At 45.8% G+C, this 26,389-nt stretch overlaps 1 protein-coding gene and 1 long non-coding RNA gene across 4 annotated transcripts in view; one reads left to right on the top strand and one right to left on the bottom strand.

The window, feature by feature from the left end:
* LOC146785206 (claudin-15-like) overlaps nt 1–26,389 on the top strand; it is a 404,144-nt gene that overhangs the window by 368,384 nt on the left and 9,371 nt on the right. For all 3 annotated transcript variants that reach the window (XM_085634110.1, XM_085634112.1, XM_085634111.1), the window contains one exon: nt 9,300–9,410. In XM_085634110.1, the coding sequence (XP_085490236.1) occupies nt 9,300–9,410 (111 nt within the window). The remainder of the gene's footprint in view (nt 1–9,299; nt 9,411–26,389) is intronic.
* LOC146785208 (uncharacterized) overlaps nt 9,405–26,389 on the bottom strand; it is an 86,805-nt gene continuing 69,820 nt past the window's right edge. The window contains exon 3 of the long non-coding RNA XR_014970586.1: nt 9,405–9,863. This is a non-coding gene — a long non-coding RNA (uncharacterized LOC146785208). The remainder of the gene's footprint in view (nt 9,864–26,389) is intronic.

The raw sequence follows: 26,389 nt of genomic DNA on the forward strand, positions 1-26,389 counted from the left end.
CCCATTAAAAAAAGGCACCCACCAAAAAAGAACTCCAAAAATGCAATACTTCTTCCTCCATTCATCCAGTCCTCTGGCCACTACTATGCACACATCTGTCCTCACCAGTATAAATCAAAAACAGCCATCTGACAGCATCTGAAAATATTTGAATATTCCAGCCAGCCCCCACACCCTGCCATTTCAGGGAAATACAGTTGAAATGCTCCAAGAACGAGAGACAAATTCTCAGGTGCTCCTTGATCCTTGCTTTGAGCATCAGTCTGTGGTGCGGTAGTGACAAACTCGATGAAGCCAAACCAAGTCTCCTGCAAAAGGTCCTTCCCGCCCGCACTACCTTGCATGTGTAGTTCAAATGTCCTAAAAGCACATGCACCTGCACCTTTTTCTTTGCCAACATGGTATAAATCATCTCTATTGTTTTCCTTTTCTTGTCCTCCACCAACCATGCTTCCATCTTCACAGCATCAATTTCAGTACCCAGAAACATCAACACTCTGTGTGGGCTACTGCTTATCCGCCACCAAAGGAAGTCTCACATCCTCCATGAACTCCTGAAAACTAGCCAATATACATTGGCTGTCCTACAAAAAAGAAGTTGTCTAAATAATGCATCACAGTTGTGTAACCTGTCACAATTGTGAATAGCCATTGTAAGAAGGAACTAAACTTATCAAATAGGATGCACTAGCAATAAATACCATTGTTGCAGGTTAGGCCTGCCCCACTGTGTTCAGCCACAAGTCGTTATCCAACTCTCCCAATTTTCCCTCTGCATCCTTGGCTAAGTACTACCTGACATTTTGTAATCCCACAACAATGCCTAGCCTCCAAATGGTATGTGGGCTTTCTTTGTCACATACATGTACTTAAATAGAATGATCCAGCACCCTGGAAATGATCTGCAATACACACTGGTGTAAATGAAACATCCTGCCGTCAAGTTCTCTATGGCTGCTGGAACGCTGGGCCTCTTGGTCAACTTATACACTTCTTCTTTAGATCCCTCCTTAGCGCTCACTCTCCTGTGCAGGAGCTTACATACCTCTACATACTTGCACTTACATTTCCGTTCCTTCGTGGACCCCATTAAATGAGCTTGCAAGGATTTTGTTATCCCCATATATGACAGTTTCTAAACTATGAGCTCCTTGCTCTCCTTATCCTTCTCTTTGTCTTCCTGCCCCTCCTTGTGCTTGCTCTTCGGTGTCTCAGCCTCTTTGTTTTCTGCACTGACCTTTGTCGCTCCTATTTTCCCCACTGTCCCTGCATTGTGCTTTGACATCTGTATTTCTGTACCTACCAGTTCCTTGACCCTATATCTTCAATCCCACCTCCCGTTGACTACGTCTGTCCCCCTCTGCAACCATACCACCTTCCCTGCTGCACCTCACCATTCCCTACCTATGTCCCTTTATAAATTATGATAAGTCGCACACACTCATTGGCCTGTTTACTTGGCTTCGGGGTCTGTGCCTGCACTGAAGCTTGCCGTGCTTCCAGATGTCCGTTGCCTGAAAACCCCCGTGTGTGCTGCCACCACTGTCTTCCCACGCTCTCTGTCCTGCAAGTCACTTATGGAAATCTGTTTACTCTTTCCCCTCTCCCCATCTATCGACCCACTGTTACTCTTGCCACCTAGTCATCTCTCTCTCTCTGCGTCGAGGTCGATCTACTCTCTTTCTTACACCTCATCTTTTTCATAATCCAGCGCCAAATCCTACACCACCTCTTCCCTCATCATTTGCAAACCACTCAGAATTGGTATTTCACCATTGAAAATGCTTTGATCCGACCAATCACGTGTTTGGTGCTGCTCTGTTGAAGTCTGGGAGGCCATTCCAAACCTGCCCTGCACAGTTCCACAGGAGGCTCCATCAGACCTTCCCCAGGCTGCAATGTTGCTGTCAAACGTCCCTGCCAGGTTGGCCACCCAGGATCCTACCCTCTTTTCCCCCTCAGGGTGTATGAGCCTCACAAGACTCTTCCGAGTCCTTAACGTTGTCCATTCCTAAAACCAAATCACCAATGATAAGGACAGGCGTACTGTAAACACCCCCTTCACGTATTGTGCCTCCCCCTTATCTGCCACCCCTATCTACCTTTGCTGTACACAGAATTCTCTCCCTAGCCATCCCCTACATCCCACACTGTCTGATGTATCCACCCAACAGCCCCCCTGTTTGCCCCAGCACCTGCAGCCAGCTCCTCCGGCTCTTTTCCCCCATCGCCCCCTTACTGTGGGCCCCCTGATCGCTGTTGTGGTGTTCCTTTCACTATTCCTCCGACCATATACCCTCATGGGCATCTCTTACTCTTCCCACAGGCTGAAGAGCTCCTCCAACTCACTGGTCTCTTTTGTGCCACTCCCTCTGCTCACTAACTTCCTTGTCACTCCACTCTAGCATGGTCCTGAGCCCTGGTGAGGTTGAAACCTCATAGGTGTCAACCGAGATGCCCCTCTGCATTCACTTGCTTACTCCGTTGTCTACACCCAGGACACCCCAGTGTGCTGCATCTGCAGATATTGCATGCCTCGCCCTCCCCATCGCCCACTCCATAGCTCCCTCTTGGGCCTGGCTTGTCATTGTGGCACTAACCACTGCCGATCAAACATTTGTTTACCTCTTTTGGGCCCTCCAACTTGTCCCCATTCGTCTATGGGCTCACTAGGCCCAGCTTCGGTCATCACTGACCCCTGCGCCCTTTCTGGCCACCATCTACTGCTGTGGGCTCCATCTCTCTTACAGCATGCTTCTTGCTTTCCCCGCCCCCTCCCTCCAGTACATGACTGTGCAGCCTTGCAGGCTGCTGGCAACTGACTCTGATACCTCACTCCCACCTCCCCCAGCCACATCAGCGAGCCCCCCACAATCCCTCTCAGCTTGGAGTCCCCTTCGCCAGGACTCACTGGTTCTTTGTACCTTGGAGTCCTCTGGATTGTACCACTGCCCAAACCGCCCAGGATGGGGGCACACCACCCATGTCGGCTGTCCACAAACCCCTATTATGTAAGTAAAGAACACATTTTAGGCATGTACATTGTTGTTTTCATGAAAGCCCAGAACTACAGCATATCCTGAGTCCACCAGCAGCAAGCATCCTGCCACGTTTGTTGCAGAAACATCACCAGGACTTCCCTTATTTAATTTTGTAGAGGCAGAAAGACATGGCTTGCATGAAACTGTTGATTGCTTAAGTATGGTGGGGACTGAGCGTCTTTTTCTTGCAAGGGTGCAGTATTTTTGCCTTTATCTGTTAATTTAATGTCCCTGACATATTGAAGCGAAGTCAAATTAGCACTGCCAATCCAATCACATATTATTTTACAAGAGGTTTTTCCATAATCCTGTTCTTCTACCTGGAGTGGTCAAATCATTCCAAACCCTGTATTAGGAGTCCCTTTTCTTTTCAGTAGAAGTGATTTGGATTCTGAATTTCTACATTAGTGATGCTTCTTGAATGAGTAGCGAGGTAGTGGTTCTGTAAACAATTTGTCACCATAAACAGAGGCCCCATAATAGCAATAGCAGTGACAGATATGCAAATTTGTTTCACCAAGTCAGATGCATGGTACTCTTGGGACAAAGCCACTGGCGATGATTGTTTATGTCTCAGTTGATGTCCTTCCACAGCAGTTGGAGATCATGATTGCACTGGGATTCACTCAGCCAGCACTGACTAAAATCAGTGATGTCCATCAGGGTCAGGTTCAACTGACACAAGACCTTAACTTCACTTCTCTGGTAAACTTTTGGCTACAGAACTATACCAGGGCAATTAATGACTGACTACATACAAAGCATGTAAAGCCATGATGTGCCCATGAACATGAATTTTGGGTAGACAGGTTAAGACAGATTAATCTGCCTACCCCATCAGTCAGATTTGAGCTCTAGAGATGTTCTACTGTCTTCTGACAGAGCGCCAGGAAGCTTCACCCTCTCACAGCTCCATCTCATCTACTTCTCAGCAACTCCTGTCAGCATTTAGCTCCCCCTGTTTTTTTCAATTCGATTCGAACTGTATTCCACAGAGTCTGACTGAATCAATACATTTCCCAAGGCCTGCTAGTCTTCATTAATGCTAAATGGCTAAATGTATATATATAAATATATATATATATTACTGTTATGTGCCCCAGCTCAGTTTGTACACATTTAGTGAACATTGAGAATGTTAACAAGAGTCCTTCCAAAAGATGTCACTGCAGTACTGTCATTGACATTTTCCTTAACTAAAAGATCTGGGCATTTGCACAGAATAACGTATGGATATAATATATTTTAATACGTGCTTAAACATAATTGCCCATAGATTCTACATCAGTATCATTTTAGGAAGAGAATAACTGCTTGTGTGAAACTGGGTTGTTGGTTGAGTGGGGTGTGAGCCCTTCTCAGCCAACAGCCACAATCCTTATCAGGGTGAACCGCAAAAGTCTCTATATTAACCTGTGCTTAACCCTAGGGTTGCATGGCACAAAAGCAGTCAGGCTTAACATAGATGAACTGTGTAAAGTCTTTATGTAGCACACAAACAGCAATAAAGTCAAAACGCCACACAAGAAAAATCCCACACTGATTTAGAAAAATAGGGTAAAAATTAATAAATCTTTTGACACCACATTAAAAAAATAAGTAGAACCAGAGCTATGCAATCTAAAAGATTTAAGATAAGTAAAGCACCTAAAAGCACGAAGTGCCACTTCCTGTTATCTGGTCGTGCAAGATCCAGTAAAAGTCACAAGCTCAGGGTGATCGCGATGGAGAGTGGGACAGATTCAGTGAACGAGTTAGTCCCATGAAAATGTTAGCTTTTAAAGTCCTGTGCAAAGAGTTCCCTTTGCGGTGGAGGAGGCAGCGAGGAGTAGGGAGAGTGTTGTGGATGATCAACACAGTAGCATGAAGTGAAGGCCTGGCATCACTGTTACGCGAAGATCCTGTCAGGTGTCATGGATGGTTAATGCTGGAGATTCAGGTTTGTAATCACTGCTGTAGCGCGAAGTGCAGATCTCGCATTGCTGTAATGTTCACCAGAGATTCGCATTGGCGTTAGGTGTGGGTGGCAAGATTTTGGCGCAAACGGGCCTGTTAGAGTTGGCAAAAAACCCAAGACTTCAGGATTTATTGTTTCCTTCAAGGATAAGCTCAACTGAGGCCACCCCAAGGGTCCATGACCTGGGAGGCACCTCTTGGGGATCAGGAACACACTCCAGCATGGGCCAGCAGGCTCAGACAGGTCGAGCTGGAGGTCCAGGCGGGCCCAGTTGCAGCAGTTCAGCTTGGCAGTTGCAGAGGGGCCTCTGGAGCTTTTTGTGTCCCTGTAGCATAGAAAAGGAGGTCGGTCAGCTGACCCTTGGAGGCCCTCCAGTCTTCCATCTCAGCAATAGGGCAGGCCTCAAGAAGTAGGGCAGCAGGGTGTCCTTCTTCTGTAGTATCCACTGGTCCAGGAGTGTACTGAAGAGTGGGTCTGAGGGTCCCACATTTATACCTGGTACCCCCTTAGAAGTGGAAAAAGCTTCCCAGTCTGTCTGGGGCCCAATACGCTAGTGTAAAGTACTTTGTGACTGTGCTGGGCCAGTGCCTTTGAAGTGTAAGGGCCATATGTAGGTAGCCCAATACCGGTCGGTAACGGACAATTTTCGGTAAATATACCGTTACCGACCGGAATTTAGGCTTTTGAGATGTAGGGGGATCATTTCTGTATTCGGTAATTTACCGAATCGGTAAAATTACCGAATCGGTAATTTTACCGATTCGGTAAATACCGAATACAGAAATGAGATGTAGGGGGAGTGTGTGGTGGGTGTGGGGATTCGTTATTTACCACCAACTGAAAGTTGGCGGTAAATGACGAATGTCTCTGTTAATGCATTATTTGGCCCTTAGAAGTGTGCAATGTGGCAGACATACATGCCCTTAGGGCATGTATGTGTGCCACATGTGCACACATGCAGGAATCAGGGGTGCAACAGGGTGTCAATGTGACACCCTGCCACCCTTGATTGAGCTCCCCCCATTACCGATTCGGTATTTACCGATTCAGTAATGGTAACTGGCTTCCCATTGATTCCTATGGGCCTCCTGGCCCATAGGAATCAATGAGATACAGGTTACCATTACCGAATCGGTAAATACCGATTCTAAAATACCGACACTTACCGAATCGGTATTTTTTTACCTACATTACATTTACCGATTCATAAATACCGAATCGGTAAAATTGGGTATTTAACCCCTTCGATGCTGCGCAGATTCCGCCGCTGTGCTGGCGGAATCTTGCGCGGGCGGGGTCATGACGGAATGGTTCCGTCATGAGCACAGCTCAACCGTGGGTCATGACGGAACCATTCCGTCATGAGCACCGAAGGGGTTAAGAATCGGTAAATGTAATTTACCTACATAAGGCCCTAAGTGTGGTAGGTGACAGCTGTTCCCAGCCCATTAAGTCAGGAAGGCCCATCCTGCCAACAGGTGGAAACAAAAAACCTAGGCAATTAACTGGTCATAAATCGACCTGTGTTGAACAAATTGATATGCAAATAGACTCAGTGTACTAAACATTTATATTAAAAACTTCATTTTATTCACATAAATTCATAATAAAAACAATTTCCCCCAAACTAATAAGACATACTAAATTTGACAACATAATAAAGACATTAATATATTTACACATACAAATATAGAACACTTATAGACATACAAAACAATTAAATATAAATATAGACTGTAGGTCTCATGTTAATGCATAGTGGCTAGATGGTGGACAGCACCCAGGCCCTCTCTTGTGATACTGTCCAGGAGGAATACACAAAGGATAAGTGCCAACTACACCTGGTCATGTGAACCAGGATACAGGGTGAAGGCACCAAATGATGCTTTTTTCCCAAGGCTGCAGAGACGGGAACGGCAATGCAGTGAATGGGAGATGAAAGGAGGTTGCAAGTAAATGGACACGCCTGAAAAGGAGAAAATAATCCGGAAAGTTGCGCAAACATTAGCCACGAACAACGCATTTGAAAGGGTAGATGCCAACTGTCAATAATCAGGAAAGAAACACAAAACCGCCCGAGAATCTTTAGACGAAAGGGAAGACGCTGCCTTGCCCCTGCCCTCACGATTCAGCCTCCCACCGAATAAGAAATGACCCATGTCCAATTAAAATATTGATGAACACATGGGGGGCTCTGAGGGGGATGAGAGGGATATTCTGACAATCTCCTGGCGTTTGGGGGGGGCTCTGGAGGCGGCTAAGGTTCACTGCGGATGGCGATTCCTCTATATTATTGCATTGCTAGGTTTTGTGATATGCTGGGGAAGGGGGAAGGAGGGTGGTGACAGGGTAGAAGGTAATGGACAATACATTGTGACATGATTTTTATGTTCTGTGTTGGAAATGCAAATAAAAATAATAAAAAAAAAAAATTAAAAAAAATTTATGAACACAAGCTGTAGACAGAAGATCTCATCCATACAATAAGTCAGATTAGAAATACAGAAGCCCCGATGAGAGCTCCATGAGTTTCACTGGGACTTGAAACGCGTCGGCATTTTCTGAAATGAGATGGCATTTTCTGAAATTTGATATGATTAGCACTTTCCCCCCTTTTGGTATAAACGTTAAGCTCAAAGGGTCAACTGTAAAAACCAGTGTGTGAAGACAATGGTGCATTATTGTATATTTTAAATGTTCCACAATTTTTTTGGGGGGGTCACAGTATTATTATTTATGTATTTGCTTGATATAATTATGCTTATTGACGTTAAAATGAATAAGTGTTTCCTTGACATGCAGACGCTTATGAAGTAATCCAAAAGCGTTTTGAAATGAAAAAAGAAAAAAGTTAAATAAATAACCAGATCCAAGAGGATTCTAACGTTGGGTCTTGTAGTGTGTGTGTTTAAATTAAATAGCAGTACCACGAAACAGAAGCTAGGTGTTCTCTAGAGTTTCCACTTAAAAAGCCCTACCTTGCTACGGTCTTAGGACCAACCCTCCCTCTAGACAACTTTCTACAAGTGGAATATTCAAAATTGACTTAAACTATGATTTTACCATTAAAGAGAATTTTGAAATATAATGTCTCAGACACCAAACATGACATTCCTACCTGCTCCCACACAAAAGTTATTACTAACTAAATGTACTTGGGTAAGCCAATGTTATACTATGTGAAAGGTAGGCATAACAGTAGTGGAAAACGAATTTAGGGGTTTTTCACTACCAGCACAAGTAAAACCTAAAGGTATATGCCCACATTTTAAGCACAATGCACCCTGCTCTATGGGCTGTTTAGAACCTACCCTAGGGATGAGTTATATGTATTAAGAAGGAAGGTTTGGGCCTGGCAAAAGATTTATTTTGCCAGGTCAGAATGGCAGTTATATATTGCAAAACTGCACACACCGGTTACAATTGCTGGCATGGGACATGTTTAAAAAGGCTACCTAAATGGGTGGCACAAGGCGTGGTGCACAGCCACTAGTAGCATGTAATTTAGAGCCTCTGGTATATGCAGTACTACTTTAGTAGGGACTTATAAGTAAGTTTAATGTTCCAATTGGGTGTAAGGCAATATTACCATGTTTAAAGGAGAGAGCACTTTAGCACTGATTAGCAGTGGTAAAGTGCAGAGAGTCCTAAAAGCCAACAAAAACAGGTTCAGTAAACAGGAGAGGGGAAGGCAAACAGTTTGGGGATGAATCTGCAGAGAGGGCCAAGTCCAACACTTCTTTTATTACCCTCTACAGCGCAAGTGGCCCAAGATGGATTTTTCCTTGTACCATAGCATCTTTTCTTAAGACAAAGGATACCTTATCATTGTACAGCATTTTTATTTAACGTCGGATGCTTACAGAGTAAATTAAATGAAAGCACATCACAAATATCAGCGTTCTCATTGTCCTTGAACAAAAGGCATTAATTATTATACATAAATGAGCAAATCTGAAAAGTAACTAGTTACTAAGGAGAAAGATAATTGAAGCTATCAACAGTATGAAAGATAAAGCTTCTATCATCCTTACATACACGTACATTGTAGTTGGTTAGCAGAAAATATTAGGTAGTTATCTGACTACTGTCTGTGATAGATATAGGAGATGTTTTTCATAAATGTGTAAAGGTGTTTGGCAATATGTGTATTTATACTTTTTGCTGAATCTTAACTCTCCTGTGACATAACTCTCTTGCAAGTATCAGTTTAGTGTGACGTCTAGTTTCAAATAAGTTTAAAATATACACTAACTATTTGAATATGTTAAAGTATTAATACGTTTTGTATTTGATTACAGATATGAACTTGGAGATGCCCTGTATTTGGGTTGGGCTGGATCTCTTCTTGTCATTCTCGGAGGAGCTTTCCTAACCTGCTCATGCAAAAGAAAGGCAAAAACACAAAAGGGGTATTTACATTTGTTTCTTATACATGCCGTGCCATTTGTTTTCAAATTCAAGATTTCTAAAGATGATAAGATTTCATGTGATAAAATAAAATCACTTGCTTATTATTGGGTTAAAAAGAAACAGACAACGTCAATCAGACATCATATCTTGTTCCTGATCTGCCATAATCTTGTCCCAAACGCTTGACCACACAACCAACACATTCCCTGCTTCTCCGTTCTTCTGCTTGCATAAAGATGCTACTGCCAGCCAGCTTTACCAAGGATCCCCTAAAACAAGCTGTCATAAGGGATTGCCTTAAATTAAGTCATGCTATAAAGATCCCCTGGTTGAGGTACGTGGCTCCACACTGGCAAGACTGGGCCTGCGAGAACTATTTGACTCTCCCACAGAATACATTATGTTCTCCAAGGCCAAGCCGAAGCCGATCTTCTTGGCAGATGCAGCGGCCACTAGATGGGAGGAAAATAAAAATAAAAGCAGTGTTAGCCTATACAACACATCTCCCTCACAAAACTGGCCATACAACTCTAGCTGGCTTTTGTGCAGAATCTGCAGCATCGCTTCATCTTGGTTAGGTTCTGCTTAAAATGTATACCGCCCATGCTAGAATTTACCGGTTAACATCTACTCGCACAAAAACCTGCCTGCACGGCCTTGTGTCGGAGTATCAGCTCAGCCAGTTCAGCACATACTTTTTTTTTTTGCTCCTATTACTCCCAACAAAGGAAAATATTAATTGTACCATATGTGCATAGTGCTAACGTTACTTTATATAGCCGGTACTGACACATTTTCAACAGCAGGAGACCCCTCTGGTGTGCTATGCACTGGCCACTTTCCTCTGGTCAGCCATGGTGTGCAGTAAAGAATTAGAGATCCGTGGAACAGGGAATGTGTGATCCATGAAAATGGCTAGTCAAGGTCCCCTGTGACGTTGTAGTAGCTGCATGGACTGTCTATTACCCCCTATTAGGTACTATAGCTAGGTAAGATTTAGGTAATTAAAGAAGCTGCGAACACTTTAGTTCTAGTCGTGTTTATCTAATTTGTCTTTGGTTTTAAGACGTTCTAATAATTATATATGAATCATGGAATCAATCAGACAAAGGGAATTGGGCCTAATTCTTGTTTTATGATGGTTTTAGATAATAATTTTAATTTGATCATCTTACAAAAAATGGTTATGCTAATTAATTCGGAGGTAAGCTTTTATGTACTTTCATGTACCAAAAATGATGCAAATAAACTTTTCTGACTGACTGCCCATTCCATTATGCATCTAAAGGTCTACATGCTGTCATTTTTACCACGACATGGGTGACAGTAAAATCGCCTTTTGTTGCTGTTGTCATAATGTACTTTATGTTGTGTCTCAACTGTTCATTTCGCTTCTGTTCTATAGATTTTATAGAAAGAGACTATTGAATTTTAATGAACCTTTCACTGCTGTAGCTTCACACAAATTGGTCTGGTTAGTTATACCTGAGTAACGGGGACGTCTTTGCTCTATAGGTTTGTCAACAACACCTTTTAGTTTTACTGCACTGCAGGTTAAGGTTTTATAAAAATCCCTGGACTGCATTCTTTTGAAGGCTACCAACTACAGGATCTGCACTCCATGATTTATAATGCTGTAGTCAGTGTGGGTAGCATTCCAATAAAAGCAGATTACAATTTCCAAGAGTGTGGTTCCAGTCAATCACAACTGGCCCGTTGTTCCTGCATCTTGGATTGGGAACACCAGGCCAGATTTTAGCAGTCCGGAAAGCTGGCAGGTAAAATTGTGTGTGGGTCGGGGGCTGCATCACAAGCACGGTCTCTCCTCTCTCGTGCCTTGTCTCCTGCTACATGATGAGGTGTATGCAACCCTCCTGCCCCCGCCCCACCCAACCCCCAGCAACCCAGAGCATGACCGTATAAACACGCCACCCCACATAGACTCCCGCACTCCCCAGTCTTCCATTTACTACCTGCTCCGAGCAAACAATACATGGTAGTGGAAATGTCCACAGAATGAAGGATAAGCATGTGGATTTGACATGGTAATTCCAGATCTGCGTCGGTATTCCGCACTCCAGGACAATGACTCATAACTGCAAAGTGCAGGAGGGCAATTAATGACCAGAATCGGTGATTCCAGGACGAGTACATTTGGCATGCCTGCACCATCCATGCTTCTCATGATTGGCTGCAGGGGAGCGGCATCTCCACTCCAAGGGAGTTATTTGGTGATTTGTAGAATGCTGGAGGAGCTCCGGGGTTCTTGGAGGCCTCACAGTTGCAGGACGAGATAGCACAGGATTGTTGAGTCCTTAAAGCAGCAGGCAGGGTTTGGTGCTAAGTTTCTGCAGCAGGGTCAGCAGCACTTCTTCGTTCTTTTTCTTCTTTGTGTCTGTTGAATCAAAGTTCAGGGTCCAGTGATGGCACCAAAAAAACACAGTTATTGGTGTTAAAGGGAGTGACAGGTAGTAGCCAATGGGCTACCTACCTTTAGGGAATCTACACCCTCTAAGTGACCACTTCCTATGGGAAGGGGCACTACCATGACCCTAATTGGCTAAATCCCTAGCAATCCTAGATGGAGCAAAATGAAAAGTGGGCTCCACATCGCCTGTCCCACCAAAGGGGTGGTAGTGGTTGAATGGGGACCCACCTCCTAATTAGGCCAGGGCGTGAAATTTCGCTCTGCTCGTAGAGTTTTGAAAAACTTTGCTTAGCATGAATGGCATGATCTAATGCACTCCACTGCTTGAGGAACTCAGCGTAGCGCTGCTGAGTTTTTGGATCACTTCACATCTCCGCAAACTCCACCCAGGCCTACTCCTAATTTATCTAATGTTCCCGCCTTTCCTCCTGCGAAATGTGGAGCAGGAAAGATGGGTTGCCATCCTCCACTAGCTGGAGCTGACGGGGTCACAATTTCAAAGGTGGCATCACCTTTAAAGCTTCTCGCCTTGGAAGGCCATTCTGGCCTGTGGAGGTGTTAAGCACCTCTGCCCGAGGAGGCTTTGTTCCTGGCCTCTGAGAGCACTGGCTCTCACCCCATGAGGTCAGCAACATGTCTGGTGGTGGCAGGCTGTCTAAGACTAGTCAGGGACCACACCAGTGCTTGGTAGGTTTTATGGGGACCCTCTAATGGGTCTCCTGTGTGCATTCACTAATAAATCCGACACTGGCATCAGTGAAGATTTATTAAGACAAGATGTTTGGTACCAAACTTCTTAGGTTACAGTGAAGCTATCATGGAGCTAGGAAACTCGTGATGAGAAGTATCCAGCCCATGTACTCTCTTTGGCTTCCCTGTGCACTTACAATATCTAAAAATGGCTCAGATATTGCAGGGTCATACCTGCCTATGCAGATAAGTCCACACATGGGATATAGGGCACTCTGCCTTAGGGCTGTAAGGCCTGCAGTAGGGGTAACTTACCTATACATCATTCAGTGTATGGGGGCTTGGCACACAGGCATGTTGACTATTCAGTTTTCTCTGCACCAAGATACGCAGCCTGCAGTGACAGCCTGCATAGTCTTGACGAGGGGTCTCTGGGGTGGCTCAATTTGTGCTGCAGCCCCACCTCCAGTCCCAATGCCCTAGGCCCCAGGAGTTCTATTTACTAGGGACGTACAGAGGTTGCTGAAGTTGTGCCAATCATGGTACAGTTTTAGGAAAGAGATATGGCACTGGAAACATGGTTGGCACGGACCCAGTGCCCTTTCAATTCGAAATCACATCATGCACCAAGCAAAAAGTGGGGGCTAACCATTTCAAAAGAGGCACTTCTCTACACGCTCAATTTGTAGTAGTGTGGGTGAGCAGTTAAGCTTATCAGAGGGTAGTGCTAAGCCTTTGTTGTACTCACTAAGGCAATAAATTACACACACTCAAAAAGAAATCCGAGACCAATTTGAAAAAATAACACTGATTTTTATATAATTTTGAAGACCAAGGACTTCGTTCACAGGTAAGTACCTTTTTAGTTATGAATTTTCAAAGTTCGGAAAATATCTTACTGTTGTGCGCGATTACGCACAATGAAAGTCTATGGAGAAAAACCCAACAACGCATTTAAAATCACCAGTCAGTTCTAGGGTTTCACCTTTGAGGTTTACGGTAGCAGCAGGTCAAGGTCCAATATTCCACCAGCAGATCGTTGGGAGCATCCCGGATTCGGCCGGAAGCAGGATTCTGAGGTCGTTGGTTGCTGGTGTGCTGTGAAGAAGTGGGCCACCCCAAAACAGGCTGCACTAGGGCACTTACTGATAAGTTCTGGGGACCCAAAATGAGGAATTGGGTCACAAGGGCCTCAGAACCATGGGAGCGCAGCTGGTTCATCGGTACCCCGGAAGGGCAGGCTGAGTGCAGAGCAGATAGGTCCGCTATGCTCTGTGCATCAAGATGGTCTTCAGGGGCAGACACGTTGCAGGGACATATTCCGAACAGGTGGGTCACTCACAAAGTGAGTCTCAGGGGTCCTGATGTCCCTCGATGGACGCTTGCTCCCTTGGCAGTTGGAGTCCGGACTGGACTCTTTGTCTCGATGTCAGTTGCAGGTGGTCCAGTACCTCGGGCATTGTAATGGTGCTGCTCCAGTAGGTCCTGGTGTCCCCTCACTTGGTGTGGGGCAGATCTGACCCTCCGGAGCTGGTGTACCTCTTCTTGCTTGGGTGCTGCCTTGGAGTCGCCAGGGAGCAGGAAGTCGGTACACCAGACTCTGCTGTTTCAGTGCCTGCGGACTGCAGGAGAGTAGTTCCTCGACTCCAAGGGAGTTCTCTGGCAATTGTCAAAGGGCTGAAGGTGCTCCGGGATTCTTGGAGTCTTTACAGCAGCAGGATGAGTCAGCACACCACGATAGTTGAGTCCTTAAGGTAACCTACTCTGGGCCCGATTGACAATAGTAATCTGAGACAAAATCCTAACTTTACGACTTTTGGTATTCACAAAAGGCATTTAGGAGTAGTAAAGTTAGGATTCCTAACTTTACTACTCCTATTTTGTCCATTGAGTTCTATGGATGAGTCGATTTTAGCACAAATTACCTTTGATGCTGCAAAATTCGAGATGAAAAATAGGCGCAGAGGAGGGAAGCATCAGAAAACATAGCCTAGGTCCCAGGGGAAGGGAAGTGTCAGTGCTGCTGCATGACAGGAGAAGTATTGCATTGATTACTTACTGTGAGGAGAAGTGATGCGTCAAATTCCGAAATCGGCTCCTTAATGAGGGGCAATGTTGCTGGAACCCTGGTGCACAGGTGCAATATATGGAAAATCTAGATGCAATGGGGTAGATGCGATGGCAGCGAAACAAGCGATGCATCGATTCTTCCAGCCGCGAGCAAGTGATGCATCGATTCCTTCAGCCGCAAAGCATGGCCTGCTTCGGAGTCAGAGCGGGGGACTCGGATTTCTGATTTACGGTGCTCTGGACTCAGACTGCGGCGATTCCTTAGCCGCACAACAGACGCTGCATTGATTTTTCGGCCACTCCGCGGCTTTGCATTGGTTTTTCAACTGCACAGCGGTGCTGTGACAGGAAATACAGGAGCTGAAGTGCAATGCATGGATTTTCAGCACTAAAAGCAGCAAAACCACCTTCAAGGGCCCAGAACTGGAGTTGACACCACGTGACAGGTCAAAACTCCCAGCAGAGGAGTTCAGGGGAGCTGCAGATGAAGTGTTTGATGTCCCTGGGACTTCCAACAGCAGACAAGCATGCACAAGCCCTTGGAGAACCTTGACAAGCAGGACAAGAAAGTAAAGTCCAGTCCTTCCTCTGCCCAAGACAGAAGCAGCAAGCAGCAGACCAGCACAATACAGCAACAAGCAGAGTGGCAGTTCTCCTCCTAAAGCTTCTCCAGTTCCTCTTCTTGGCCGAATTTCCTCTTGATCCAGAAGTGTTCTAAAAATGTGGGATTACAGGTCGAATACTAATACCCCTTTCTGCCTTTGAAGTAGGCATACTTCAAAGGATAGTCTTTGTAGGGCACAGATACTGCCTTACCCTGTCCTGGCTCCCGACTCCCTGAAGGGGGTGGAGACAGCATTGTGAGAGGACAGGCAGCCCTTTTCAGGTGTCAGTGACAACTCCTCCCACCACTCTAGCTCAGGAAGACCCATCAGTCTGGTGATGGGCAATCAGGATTTCTAAAAGTGGCATTTTCAAACACACAATTTAAAAACCACCTTCACAGAAAGATGTTTGTTTTAATTCTGAGTTCAGAGAACCCAAACTCCAAATCTCTATCCCTTCCCAATTGAAATTTACACTTGTAAGATGTTACAAGGCAGCTCCAATGATAACCTATGGGAGAGATAGTCCTTGCAGTAGTGAAACATGAAATTGGCAGTATTTCACTATTAGGACATGTAAAACACACCAACACACGTTCTACCTTTAACATGCACTGCACCCTGCCCATGGGGCTACCTTGGGCCTACCCTAAGGGTGCCTTACATGTAGAAAAAGGCAAGGCTTGGGCCTGACATGTGGGTGCACTTTTCAGGTCGACATGGCAGTTTAAAACTGCATTTGCAGACCCTGCAGTGGCAGGCCTGAGACATGTTTGCAGGGCTACTCATGTGGGTGGCACAATCAGTGCTGTAGGCCCACTAGTAGCATTTGATTTACTGGCCCTGGCACACACAGTGCAATTTATTTGGGACTTAATGGTAAATCAAATATGCCAATCATGGATAATCAATTGCAATCATATTTTACATAGCGAGCACTTGCACTTTAGCACTGATCAGCAGTTTTAAATTGTCCAGAGGTTAAAAACCAGCAAAAACAAAGTCCAGCATTCAGTCAAAAATGCAGGAGGCAGATCAAAAAAGACAGGGGAAACCACGTCAAGAATGCCAACGCTAACAATGGCAGATCGGCAAATATTTGAAGTAGGTTAACCTGTTTAGGTTGCAGTCTGCTTGGAACTGTTCAAATGAATTTAAGTTCATTGTTACCACATATGCCCCTCAGTTAAGGGATCCTGATCAGATCCCATCTCTTAAATCCCTCAAAACTGGAAAGGCTGGGCAGTTGCTTCCTACCCTAATGAACTTTCACTTGGCAGTCCACCTTTCCAACCAGTAAAGGGGAGCCTTTCAGACCTGTCCAACTGAAGTGTATTCTCAGACCACTTTGTCTGGGCACTGCCCCTATATACCCAATGCAAGTAGGATTTACCCCGTTATCAAAATATCTTCCCGCAGCACACCTACTCAGTGATTGACTATAGTCAACTTGCATACCTAATAAAAAAATTCTGAGGTGGGAAAGTGCAATCTCTTCATCCTATATACTTAGGCATGGCGTCTTCTGCGATTTTCTCGCAGTGGTACCCTCTGACAATAGGGATCTAAGCTACACGGTGGGACTTCAGAGTGAGCAGTATGGCTCGAATCCCTCCTTCTTGTCATGTCCCAACCATCTTCCAACTTGGCCGTAGTTCTAAACTTCCAAAACGTCTTCTGGTGTAACCCCACACAACTTAGCCAAGCTTATTCATCTCCAGAACATGCTCTAATTTCTAGTTCCTTTCAACTTTCTCATGCTCATCCCTTTGTGGGTTCTCCTTTGAGCAATTCTGTACATTACCATCACCTGTGACTTTCCATTTTGCCTATGTGGTTACTGGTTAATTTCCTGCTTTTACATCAGGCACACTTTCTGGGAAGAAGTTCATCCTTTAGTAGCCTTCCCTTATGTCTTTTACTCTGGGAATCAGTTTTTTTTTAACACTGCAGTTGCTAAGGCCTAGTAATAATATCTCAGTTGTATGTGCTTTGTTGAAAAGGCCAACCATTTTAGTCAAAAACTTTCATACCTGCCTCTTTGGTAAATCGACTGTTTATGTGCAATTGTTTTGCACAATTGTACAAAATGCAGATATGGAGTATTGAGGTGGCAGACAAGCTTTTCCAATAGGCACTTACAAAGTAACATGCTTTTGGTTGAGAATTGTTTGTACAGCAATGCTGCAGAAACTCTTTCAAGGGTACAACCTGGATTAAATATCTGATTTAGTAATGTTTCATAAGAAGGTTCTGTCGGCATCAAACTCACAGTATGTATTTAATCCTACATGAAAATACCATTGGATTGATCAGATCACCTATGGTGCTGAAACCAATTACGAAATATTGCAATTTGTCTGCCTAAGCTTAGCTGCGGTGCCATACTAAAGGGAATTCAAATTCCTGTCTGGTTTCCTGTTTTCCACATCTAATTTTCAAGCATTATATGGAAAAGCCAGCAGCTGCTATTTCACAGGACGCCCACACAACGTAATTGAAAATGAACTCAGGGGAATCCAGGTCACATTTTCCTGTCAATAGCTCTTCCAGCACACTTTCTTTTAAAGTTGGGGATCAGTCTTAGACCTTCAGTGGCAAAGGTCACATAGGGGCTAAAGCAGATGAAGTCTTGGGAGTGCAGATCTTTTATAATGCTTACAGGGATACCTAGACCGGATTACGGTTAACTTTGACATTTCAGAGAGTCCAACACAAAGTACCAGAGATCACACCATTTTTTGATGGGGTGAGAGTTGTGGTTAAAGGTACTACATAAGGTTTTACCTGAAAGTATGTATCTAAATCATTAACAGGGTGACGTTGCTGCTACATCTCTGAGAATTGTTGTCCTATTCATAAGAAGACTGGTTCTACTTTTTGGCTTGTCATGCTACACCCACTACTCCTCACAAAGAGCTAAATGGAAGAAAAAAAGATTTTCCTGTTACTGTATGTTGAATTCCTGACTACCTGTAAGTAGCCTATGAAAAGAATTGTCTGCAGATCTGTCTTGAAACTGTAGGGTCACAAAGCTGCTCCAAGGCATGTAATGCTAGTGTCTTACTGGCCTTAAGGGTACAGGGTGTTCAGGCCTGAGAAGTCAGCTTACCCTTATGGAATGGCTTTGCTTTGGCTTGATAGTGCAGAGGCTCCTGGAAATAGAGTATGCTGTCGCCACCTGGACGGAAATCAGTGGACCATTTCAAACTTGACATGTCTCCTTCCTGCTCCTGAGAAACTTCCCCACCCTGTGCCTGAGAAGCACAACATGCCCTGATAGTGATTTAGAGATGTTCCAAAGACAAATTGAACTGGACTTGAACTGGGAAAGTGAGGTGTCCCTCTTTAAATTGAACCCCAGGACTGGTCTCTGATAAATGACAATCAAAGTTTTGGAGACTTTGAAGTCAAGAATCAGAAGTTATTTAACTTTTTTCAAAATTTGTGTGCCAGTCATACTCTAAAATAAGCTTTGGTGGCTTTGCCATAGCAGTTTTTTAAGCTCTGAATGTTTTGGCATGAAGTTCTAGAGTACAATGGACCACTCAACATACGGATCTTCTGACCTTATGAAGCCCATCATGGCTACCATTCTCTTTTTAAAAATATTTTTTTTTATTGAAAAAGAGGCATGTAAACAATCAAAGCACACCATTGCTCAGATGATCCGTAGAGCACATTGATACAGCATTAGTAGCTCATTTCACAGTACATTATGATTGTCGTCAGGAGTCACATACTATACAGCTTCAGCAGCACCCTCATCCCCGCTCCCAGGTGGTTCACATATATCCCCTCGAAAAGTGTTCCAAGACCCCCATATTTGTGACCATTTCGTCGGACACCCCCTAGAGGCATAAATAGGAACTTCCGTCACCATACACCAGTCCATGTCCTTGGCCCAATCAGCAATGCTGGGTGGGCTTGGGGCTCTCCACAGACGTGCAATATTTCGCTAGGCCACCATGAAGCCCGAAGCCACCCAAATTCTCTCCTTAGCATTGGGGTCCGTGGGGTCCCAAATGTTCAATAAAATCACTGTGATGTTACATTGTATCTGTTGTCCCAACGCCTCGTCCATCATAAGTACCACCCCCTCCCAATATTTCTGTATTATAGCACAGTCACACAGAGTATGAACAAAGGTGCCCTCTTGCCCACAGTGCCGCGCACAACTACTGTCTTGGGCATAGCACATATGAACCAATGAGGGTCCAGACAAATATGTTCTGTGAAGGATTTTCAGTTGGACCGATCGGAGTCTGGAGGAAATGGCTACTTCCCGCGGAGACGACACTGCAGCCCGCCACTCCTCGTCATCCAGCCCAGCTACGTCATGGTTCCATTTACTTCTAAGGCGGATCAGGGGATCGGGCATGTTATTAATGAGCTTTCTATATATGAGAAATATAGCCTTCTCAGGCAAATCGCCATCTAATATCCTATCCTCCAGTGGAGAGGACTTAGGGAGGTCAGCCCGTTTAGGGAGAACTGCAAGCAAAGCGTGCCTGATTTGGAGATACCGAAACTGTTCAGAATTGGCCATTTCGGATTCTTGCTGCAATCTGGAGAATGGTATGACCTCGCCCGATTTCCATAGGTCCCCAATTTTGGGGATACCGATGATCTCCCATTTATCGAACCCTTGGGAACGTGACAGTCGACCCAACCGGTCGCAGTGCACTGGTGAGCTTACCCTCCCAACCCAGGCTTCTGGTAGCATCTTTCCATACTTGCACGGCATGTTTAGTTGGACCGGACAGGACGGTTGTCGGAGATCTTCTATACAACGCCCCCTCAAAACCGCCTCCTGGGAGGAGCCATCGGTCTATCCGAAAGGCCGAGTCATTGTGCCGTCTGTATATACATTGATTGATAGGAACGAGCTGCGAGGCCTAATAATACCTTTTCATATCAGGAAGCCCAATTCCACCGTCAAACCATCCCAACGTGAGTTTTTGCCTGGCAATGCGGGGGGGCTTACCCTCCCATAGTAATTCCCGCACTACAGACACTAGTTCCTTGAAGTACGACGCTGCAACCAGAATAGGCGTGTTCTGCAGCGCATACAGAAGTCGGGGGAGGGACATCATCTTAAACAATGGCGCATGCCCTAGGAGAGTTAGGGGAAGCGACTTCCAGTGCTGGACATCAGATTTAGGCATGCTAGCGGAGGTCGAAGGTTAGACTCATAGAATCGAGACAGGTCTTTGGATACCCAGATTCCCAGATACCCTTCCACGGCCTCTGTTAATTGGCAACCCTGGGGGAGTTGGGGATTCTGCCCACTAAGGACATAGAGCACAGATTTGGACCAGTAGATCCTATATCCCGCTAATCCACCGAAGATGTGAAATATGTCCATTACCACGTTGAGCAACTTCGCTGGGGAGGCTATATAAAGCAGGATGTCATCCGCATACAAAGATATGTGGTCCTCCCAGCCATGAGTCCATCTCAGGCCCCTGATAGCAGGGTCCCACTGGATCCACGCCACCAAGGGCTCCAAGGCCAAGGCAAAGAGAAGCAGTAATAGGGGACAGCCCTGCCTGGTGCCCCTACCCAAAGAAAAAACAGGGGATTTCCGATTATTGACGACCACCTGCGTCAATGGTTGACAATATAAAAGGCCACCCATTTGATCAATTCCGGGCCAAAGCCTAGCTTGTGGAGCACCGCAAACAGGTATGGCCATTCAATGGTATAGAAGGCCGAAGCAGCATCTAGGGACACCACCACAGAATCCTCTCTAATAGTATCTGCCCTGCAGAGCACACCGTGTAATTGGCGGAGGTTAAGAGATGTGTTTCTTGCAGGCATAAACCCGGACTGGTCCGGGTGGATCAGGGAGGGAAGAACCTGTAACAGACGAGTGGCGAGGACCTTCGCGAGGATCTTAACCTCGCAATTGAGCAGCGAAATGGGCCTATATGAAGAACACTGATCTGCGGGCTTGCCCCGTTTGTGGATGACAATGATGGTAGCCGGCCTGTGGTCTTCGGGAAGAATTCCAATCTCTTTACTCTCCCGGTACATGTCCGTGAGATAAGGGGCATCCATGTTCGTTGTCAACTTAAATAATTCTATGGGGATCCCATTGGGACCCAATGCTTTCCCCCGTGCAGGTCATGGATGGCTTTCTCCACTTCGGTCACAGTGAGGTCACGCTCCAGATCAGAGCTGTCCTCTGCAGTAAGAGCCGGTACGTCAATATCGCAGGAGTAGAGATAAAGCCTTATCCTTGAATAGATCGTGCGGGAAGTATATAGGGAGCGATAGTGTTTTCCAAACCCATCCGCAATGTCTTGCGGTGCGGTAACACGGGAATGCTGGTCGGTGGCAATTTCAACCACTACGCGCCTCGCCCCCTCTCTGTGGTCCAGCCATGCCAGAAGCTTGCCTGCCTTATCGCCTACGTCATAGATCCTGCTAAGAGTCGCCCTGTATTGTGCTTTAGCTGCGTCAGTGGCCAAATCAGAGAATTCTTTTGCCTTAATACGAGGCTTATGACGCGTCTTCTCCGAGTCCTGCGTACAGACTGCGCGTTCTAAGACCAGGACCTCATCCTCTAAGCGCACCAGATCCGCAGTTTTTTCCTTGCGTCATCCAGCAATCTGCCCCAACACTACCCCCTGAATGACAGTTTTATAGGCTTGAATTTGTTCATGCGTTCTCTACCATTAAAGAACGTCCCTCTGGGCGCTACGATGTGTGAATCGCGTGGGCGAAATTCAATTTTTGAGTAGTTCAGTCAAAGAGGGTGAATAAAAAACGTGTAATGGAAGTTGAAATTGTACTTTATTCTTTCATAAAGATGAATTCATTTCCATTCCAACGCAAGGACCAACATCCTGATGCAGTTGATTGTACTTTTAAGGTTTTTTATGAATGATCCCAATGCATTTCGGGCTCAACTGGGGCCCTTTATCAGGGGTACCTAAACAATGAAACAAACATTTATCACATGAGGAACCACGTCTAATGAAACATTCTGTTGGTTCATAGACTGCTTTTTATGGTACCAAAAAAAGTGATTAATGTGCTTGCTAACTGAAATAATTTACCACTGTAATCTGTGTGTTGGTTCTGCATTTGCGTGTGGTTGCATGCATGGTGCGCATTTAAAACAATGGAATGAAAAAACGGAATAAAAAAATTAAGCCTCTGTGTGCAACACGAACCTGTGTCTCCCATCTGATTTGCGAGGTTGCGTGTGTCGAAAATACTTAGAAAGTTCGGTTACACAGCTATTCAATTATCAACTGTTTTTAGCTAGGCGTTGTTGCGCCTGGAGCGCTTTTCATAGTCATCCAACTGTGCTTCCAATTTCGTTGCGTGCTTTTGCAGATCTTCTACCTTTCTCTGCAACTCTGACGTGTCTTCAACCAGGGAGGTCGCCTTGATTTCAACGTCCTTTAATCGCGAATTCATTGAACGTATATCTTCCCTGAAAAGAGATACTTCGGTGGACACCATGTCAATACGCGACTCCAAGGACATGCAGACTGTGGTTATGGCTTCAAGAATGTCCTGCAACGTTGGTTCCTTTGTCTTCCCTCCGGGCTCATATTTGTCGGTTGCAGTTAATCCTCCTTTGGGACTCCCGCTGGGACCCCCCTCCCATGCGTATTTCGTCAATTTAGCCTGGAGGGTTGCTTTTGAACTGCGGCTCCCTGCCATGGTGAATACAAGTCTCTCCAGTCAGGTTAATTTGCTACTGGTACTGAGAGCAATGAGTAGCGGGCAGCAGCGGGGCACCAATATTCGTCTTCCTGTGCGACCCAGTCTTTCAATTGCCGAAGTGTGAACTCTGAATCCGCCCATCCTGGGCCCCCAGCTCCAGGGTGTGATCAACTGCGCACCAAAGCCGCTCCAAATATGCGCCTCGGCTGTACCCAAGAGTTAGCGTCAGGGGAGGGAGGGTCCACACCGAAGGATCCCCTTAGCGGTAGTCTGTGCCCACTCGCGCAACGGTTGTTGCGGTCAGCCGGGCAGAGCGGCAGCCACGGGGGGTAACCACCTCCTCCCGGTCACTGAATCTTCCGCCTGGATTGCCACAAGTCAATAAGCAGGCCAGCGCCGCACACGGCTGCAGATGTGGAGGTCTGGGTATAGATTGCAAATGCGCCACTGTGTGCCAGTCCTGTAGTACAGCGGCATGGCGGCTCTAGTCCCGCGCTGTCCCTGCCGGAGCTGCGTGAAGCTTCTCTGATAGATCAATGGGGAGCCTGGCTCTGCACCATTCTCCCAACCAGCGCGGGCTTCCCCTTCACCTTAGTCACCCCATGAGGTCTTTCTGCTGCTACGGTGAGGGCCAAACGTGGCGTCAATGCCGATGCTGCAGGGATGCGCCAGCCAGCCCCTCGGCTCCTCTCTTCGCTCTCACAGTCCTCCGCCCTTCTCTGCATCCGTTCGCCGATCGCCGGCAGCGCATTCGCAGCGCTTGCGGCCCACGGATGATGGCGGCCGCGGTTTGAGTCTCTCCGCCTGACTCGATGGGGTGCCACCAGCAATTGCCTAACAGTCCGCTACTCAAGGCAGCACTTCGGAGGTAGTTCACTGCCAGTGATACGCCCGGCCAGCCGGCCGTTCCTCTACGCCAGTCTGGCCCGTTGACGCAGGTCGCGCTGCCTGGGTTCCATATCTCCTTTCCGGCCTCAGGAGATATCGATCCAGTCCTCAGCCCTTCCGATTGATGATTCAGGCGTTAAGGCCCCAGGGTAGGCACTTTTAAATGGATAATGGACGGATCTGTATGCTCGGTCGGTGGAGCTGACAAATTAGGTGCCCATCTTGCCGCTCGGCTTAGCCATGCCGTCCTTGGCTACCATTCTCAGCGTTGCATTGCTGAAGGTTTTTTCATTCAAAAAAGGTTCTAAGTCGAATGGGAATTCATTTGACCACTGTGAACCACAAACTTCTACCCAGTTGAAGTCCATTATGAGTTAGTGGTGAAAGGTACATCAGTGGCTGTCTTCTGCACCCCATAAACTACCATTGGCGTTTTATTTTGCTGTTATTTGGAATGTATTTTTGTCTTTGCTATAACATTTGATCTTCATTTATTTTTTATGGTATGTTTTCATTAACTTTTCTCAGTGCTCCAACTTGGCTTGGACATTTGAAGCTTTTGTTTTGTGTGGCACATGTGCAAAATATATTTCTCTGAAGAACGCTTTGCTGCATGAACCAAAATGGTGAGCTAGGGATTGAGGGCGGTGCGCTAGGAACAATCAATGGTGAGCTAAGGGTTGCTCACAGAAACCATCTTACCATTTTAAGGGCCAGAATTGTGTGCCTTGTGGGAGCTCAGTTCCAGCTCATATTGAGATGGTCATGTCTATTTCCCATAAGTTAGCAATCTGATTTGCTACATTCTCTGTCAGACATGGAGTTTGAGATTGTGTGTTGGTCTTTCATGGGATTCTGTTGCACAGTATACACCAATGTTTATGAAGATAAACAGGACATGTGAATGTTATTATGGGATATTCATTTTCTCTGGTTTATGCAATTGTGCCTAAACACACAACAAGAGGTAAGAGTATTTGCAATCACGCTATTATGTTTGATGGCACGCGTTGTTTATTTGAAACTTGCTCTCACCCACAAATTAGTGGCAAGCTTCATCATAGGGCTTGCTAAACAACACCCTCTCGCACACCAACGCCTGGGGTGGAGTAAAAGGGAGGGGGAAGACAATACAAACGTAACATTTTAGGGATCAAAAAAGAAATATAAGTGCAGTATGTAGAATTTAAAACTGGCTCAGGAATATCCATCTAAATACTTTATTCCTGGACTTCCCGGTCAGGATCAAAAAGAATATAGGATGGTGTTGACAGGGATTATTGCTAGCCCGTCACCCCTCCTAACTGCATATCTGTCAACATGATTCAGCCGGTTTCGATGTAGCCCTTAACAGGTCTTTACGGCTTTCGTCAGGGCCTAAGATCCCCTTTATATTACCCTCCTTTCCTACCTTACTTTAGTAGGTTGAGGATAAACCCATTCTGGTCTAGAATTGCTTAGACACACTGCGGTAGTACCTGTATGTGAAAACATAGTAGTCATAATCATTGTTAGATGCTACACTGGTTGGTTTGTCTATGTAATATGGAATTGTGACTTTTGTATGCATTTGAGAAGGGCATTCCAACTTCAAAAAAATGCACTCAATGGAAGAGGGCTCAATGCGCCCAAAACAATACACCACTCTCCCTTGAATGAGCAAAGGAGCATGCACCTCTCATAAAGCCAAGAATGTTCCTGAGAGCTTAAACAAGGATTGGATTGGATTGGATGTACATTTGTAGAGCGCGAATTGCTGCCCGGAGGCGTCCAAGCGCTGAGAATACCACTGACCCACACAGTAGCCCAGGAGGGGAGAGAACGGGGGTAAATTAGACAGGATGAAATAAAAAGGTTTTCAGCTGTTTGCGGAAGGCCGTAAGATTGGGGTTGGCTCTGAGATGCAACGGGAGGCCGTTCCAGGCTCTGGCAGCATTATGGGAGAATGTTCTACCTCCGGATCAGGCTCTTTTAATTCTGGGGGCCAATGCAAGGAAAGTCTGACTAGAGCGTAGGCTTCTGCTGGGCGTGTAGTGGGTAATTACGTGTACGTGTAGCGCGTAATCCTGGGGCCAGTGTTCCAGAAAGCCTGGTGAGCTATGCACATAGCTTTAAACATAACTCTCTGGCGCACTGGTAGCCAGTGAAGGGATACCAGTCCGGACCTCACTGACTGTCTGCGGGGAAGGTCGAGTAAAATGCGTGCTGCGCAGTTCTGGACTGTCTGAAGCCTTCTCAAAGTGGAATCAGGAGCACCAAGATAGAGTGCGTTATTAAAATCAAGGCGTGACTGAATTAGACCTTGTACGGCTGCTTGTTTGGCTTCCAGAGGAAGGAGAGGGAGAATTTTCTTTAACATCCTCATGATGCCAAAACAAGTGGCTGAGAGTTTTATGGATTGTACATTAAAGGACAGAGATCTGTCCAGCCGGACTCCGAGACTCTTGATACTGTTTTTGGGAGTTGGGGGGGATCCCAAACTAGGCGGCCACAGGGAGACGGGGAGACTAAGATCCGAGGGGCCTAGAAGCATAAGCTCAGTTTTGTCCCCATTCAATTTTAAGCACGATAGGGACATCCAGATCTTCACTTCCTCCAGGCACTCTCTGAG

The sequence above is a fragment of the Triturus cristatus genome, chromosome 11, assembly GCF_964204655.1.
Source record: "Triturus cristatus chromosome 11, aTriCri1.1, whole genome shotgun sequence".
NCBI lineage: Eukaryota > Metazoa > Chordata > Amphibia > Caudata > Salamandridae > Triturus > Triturus cristatus.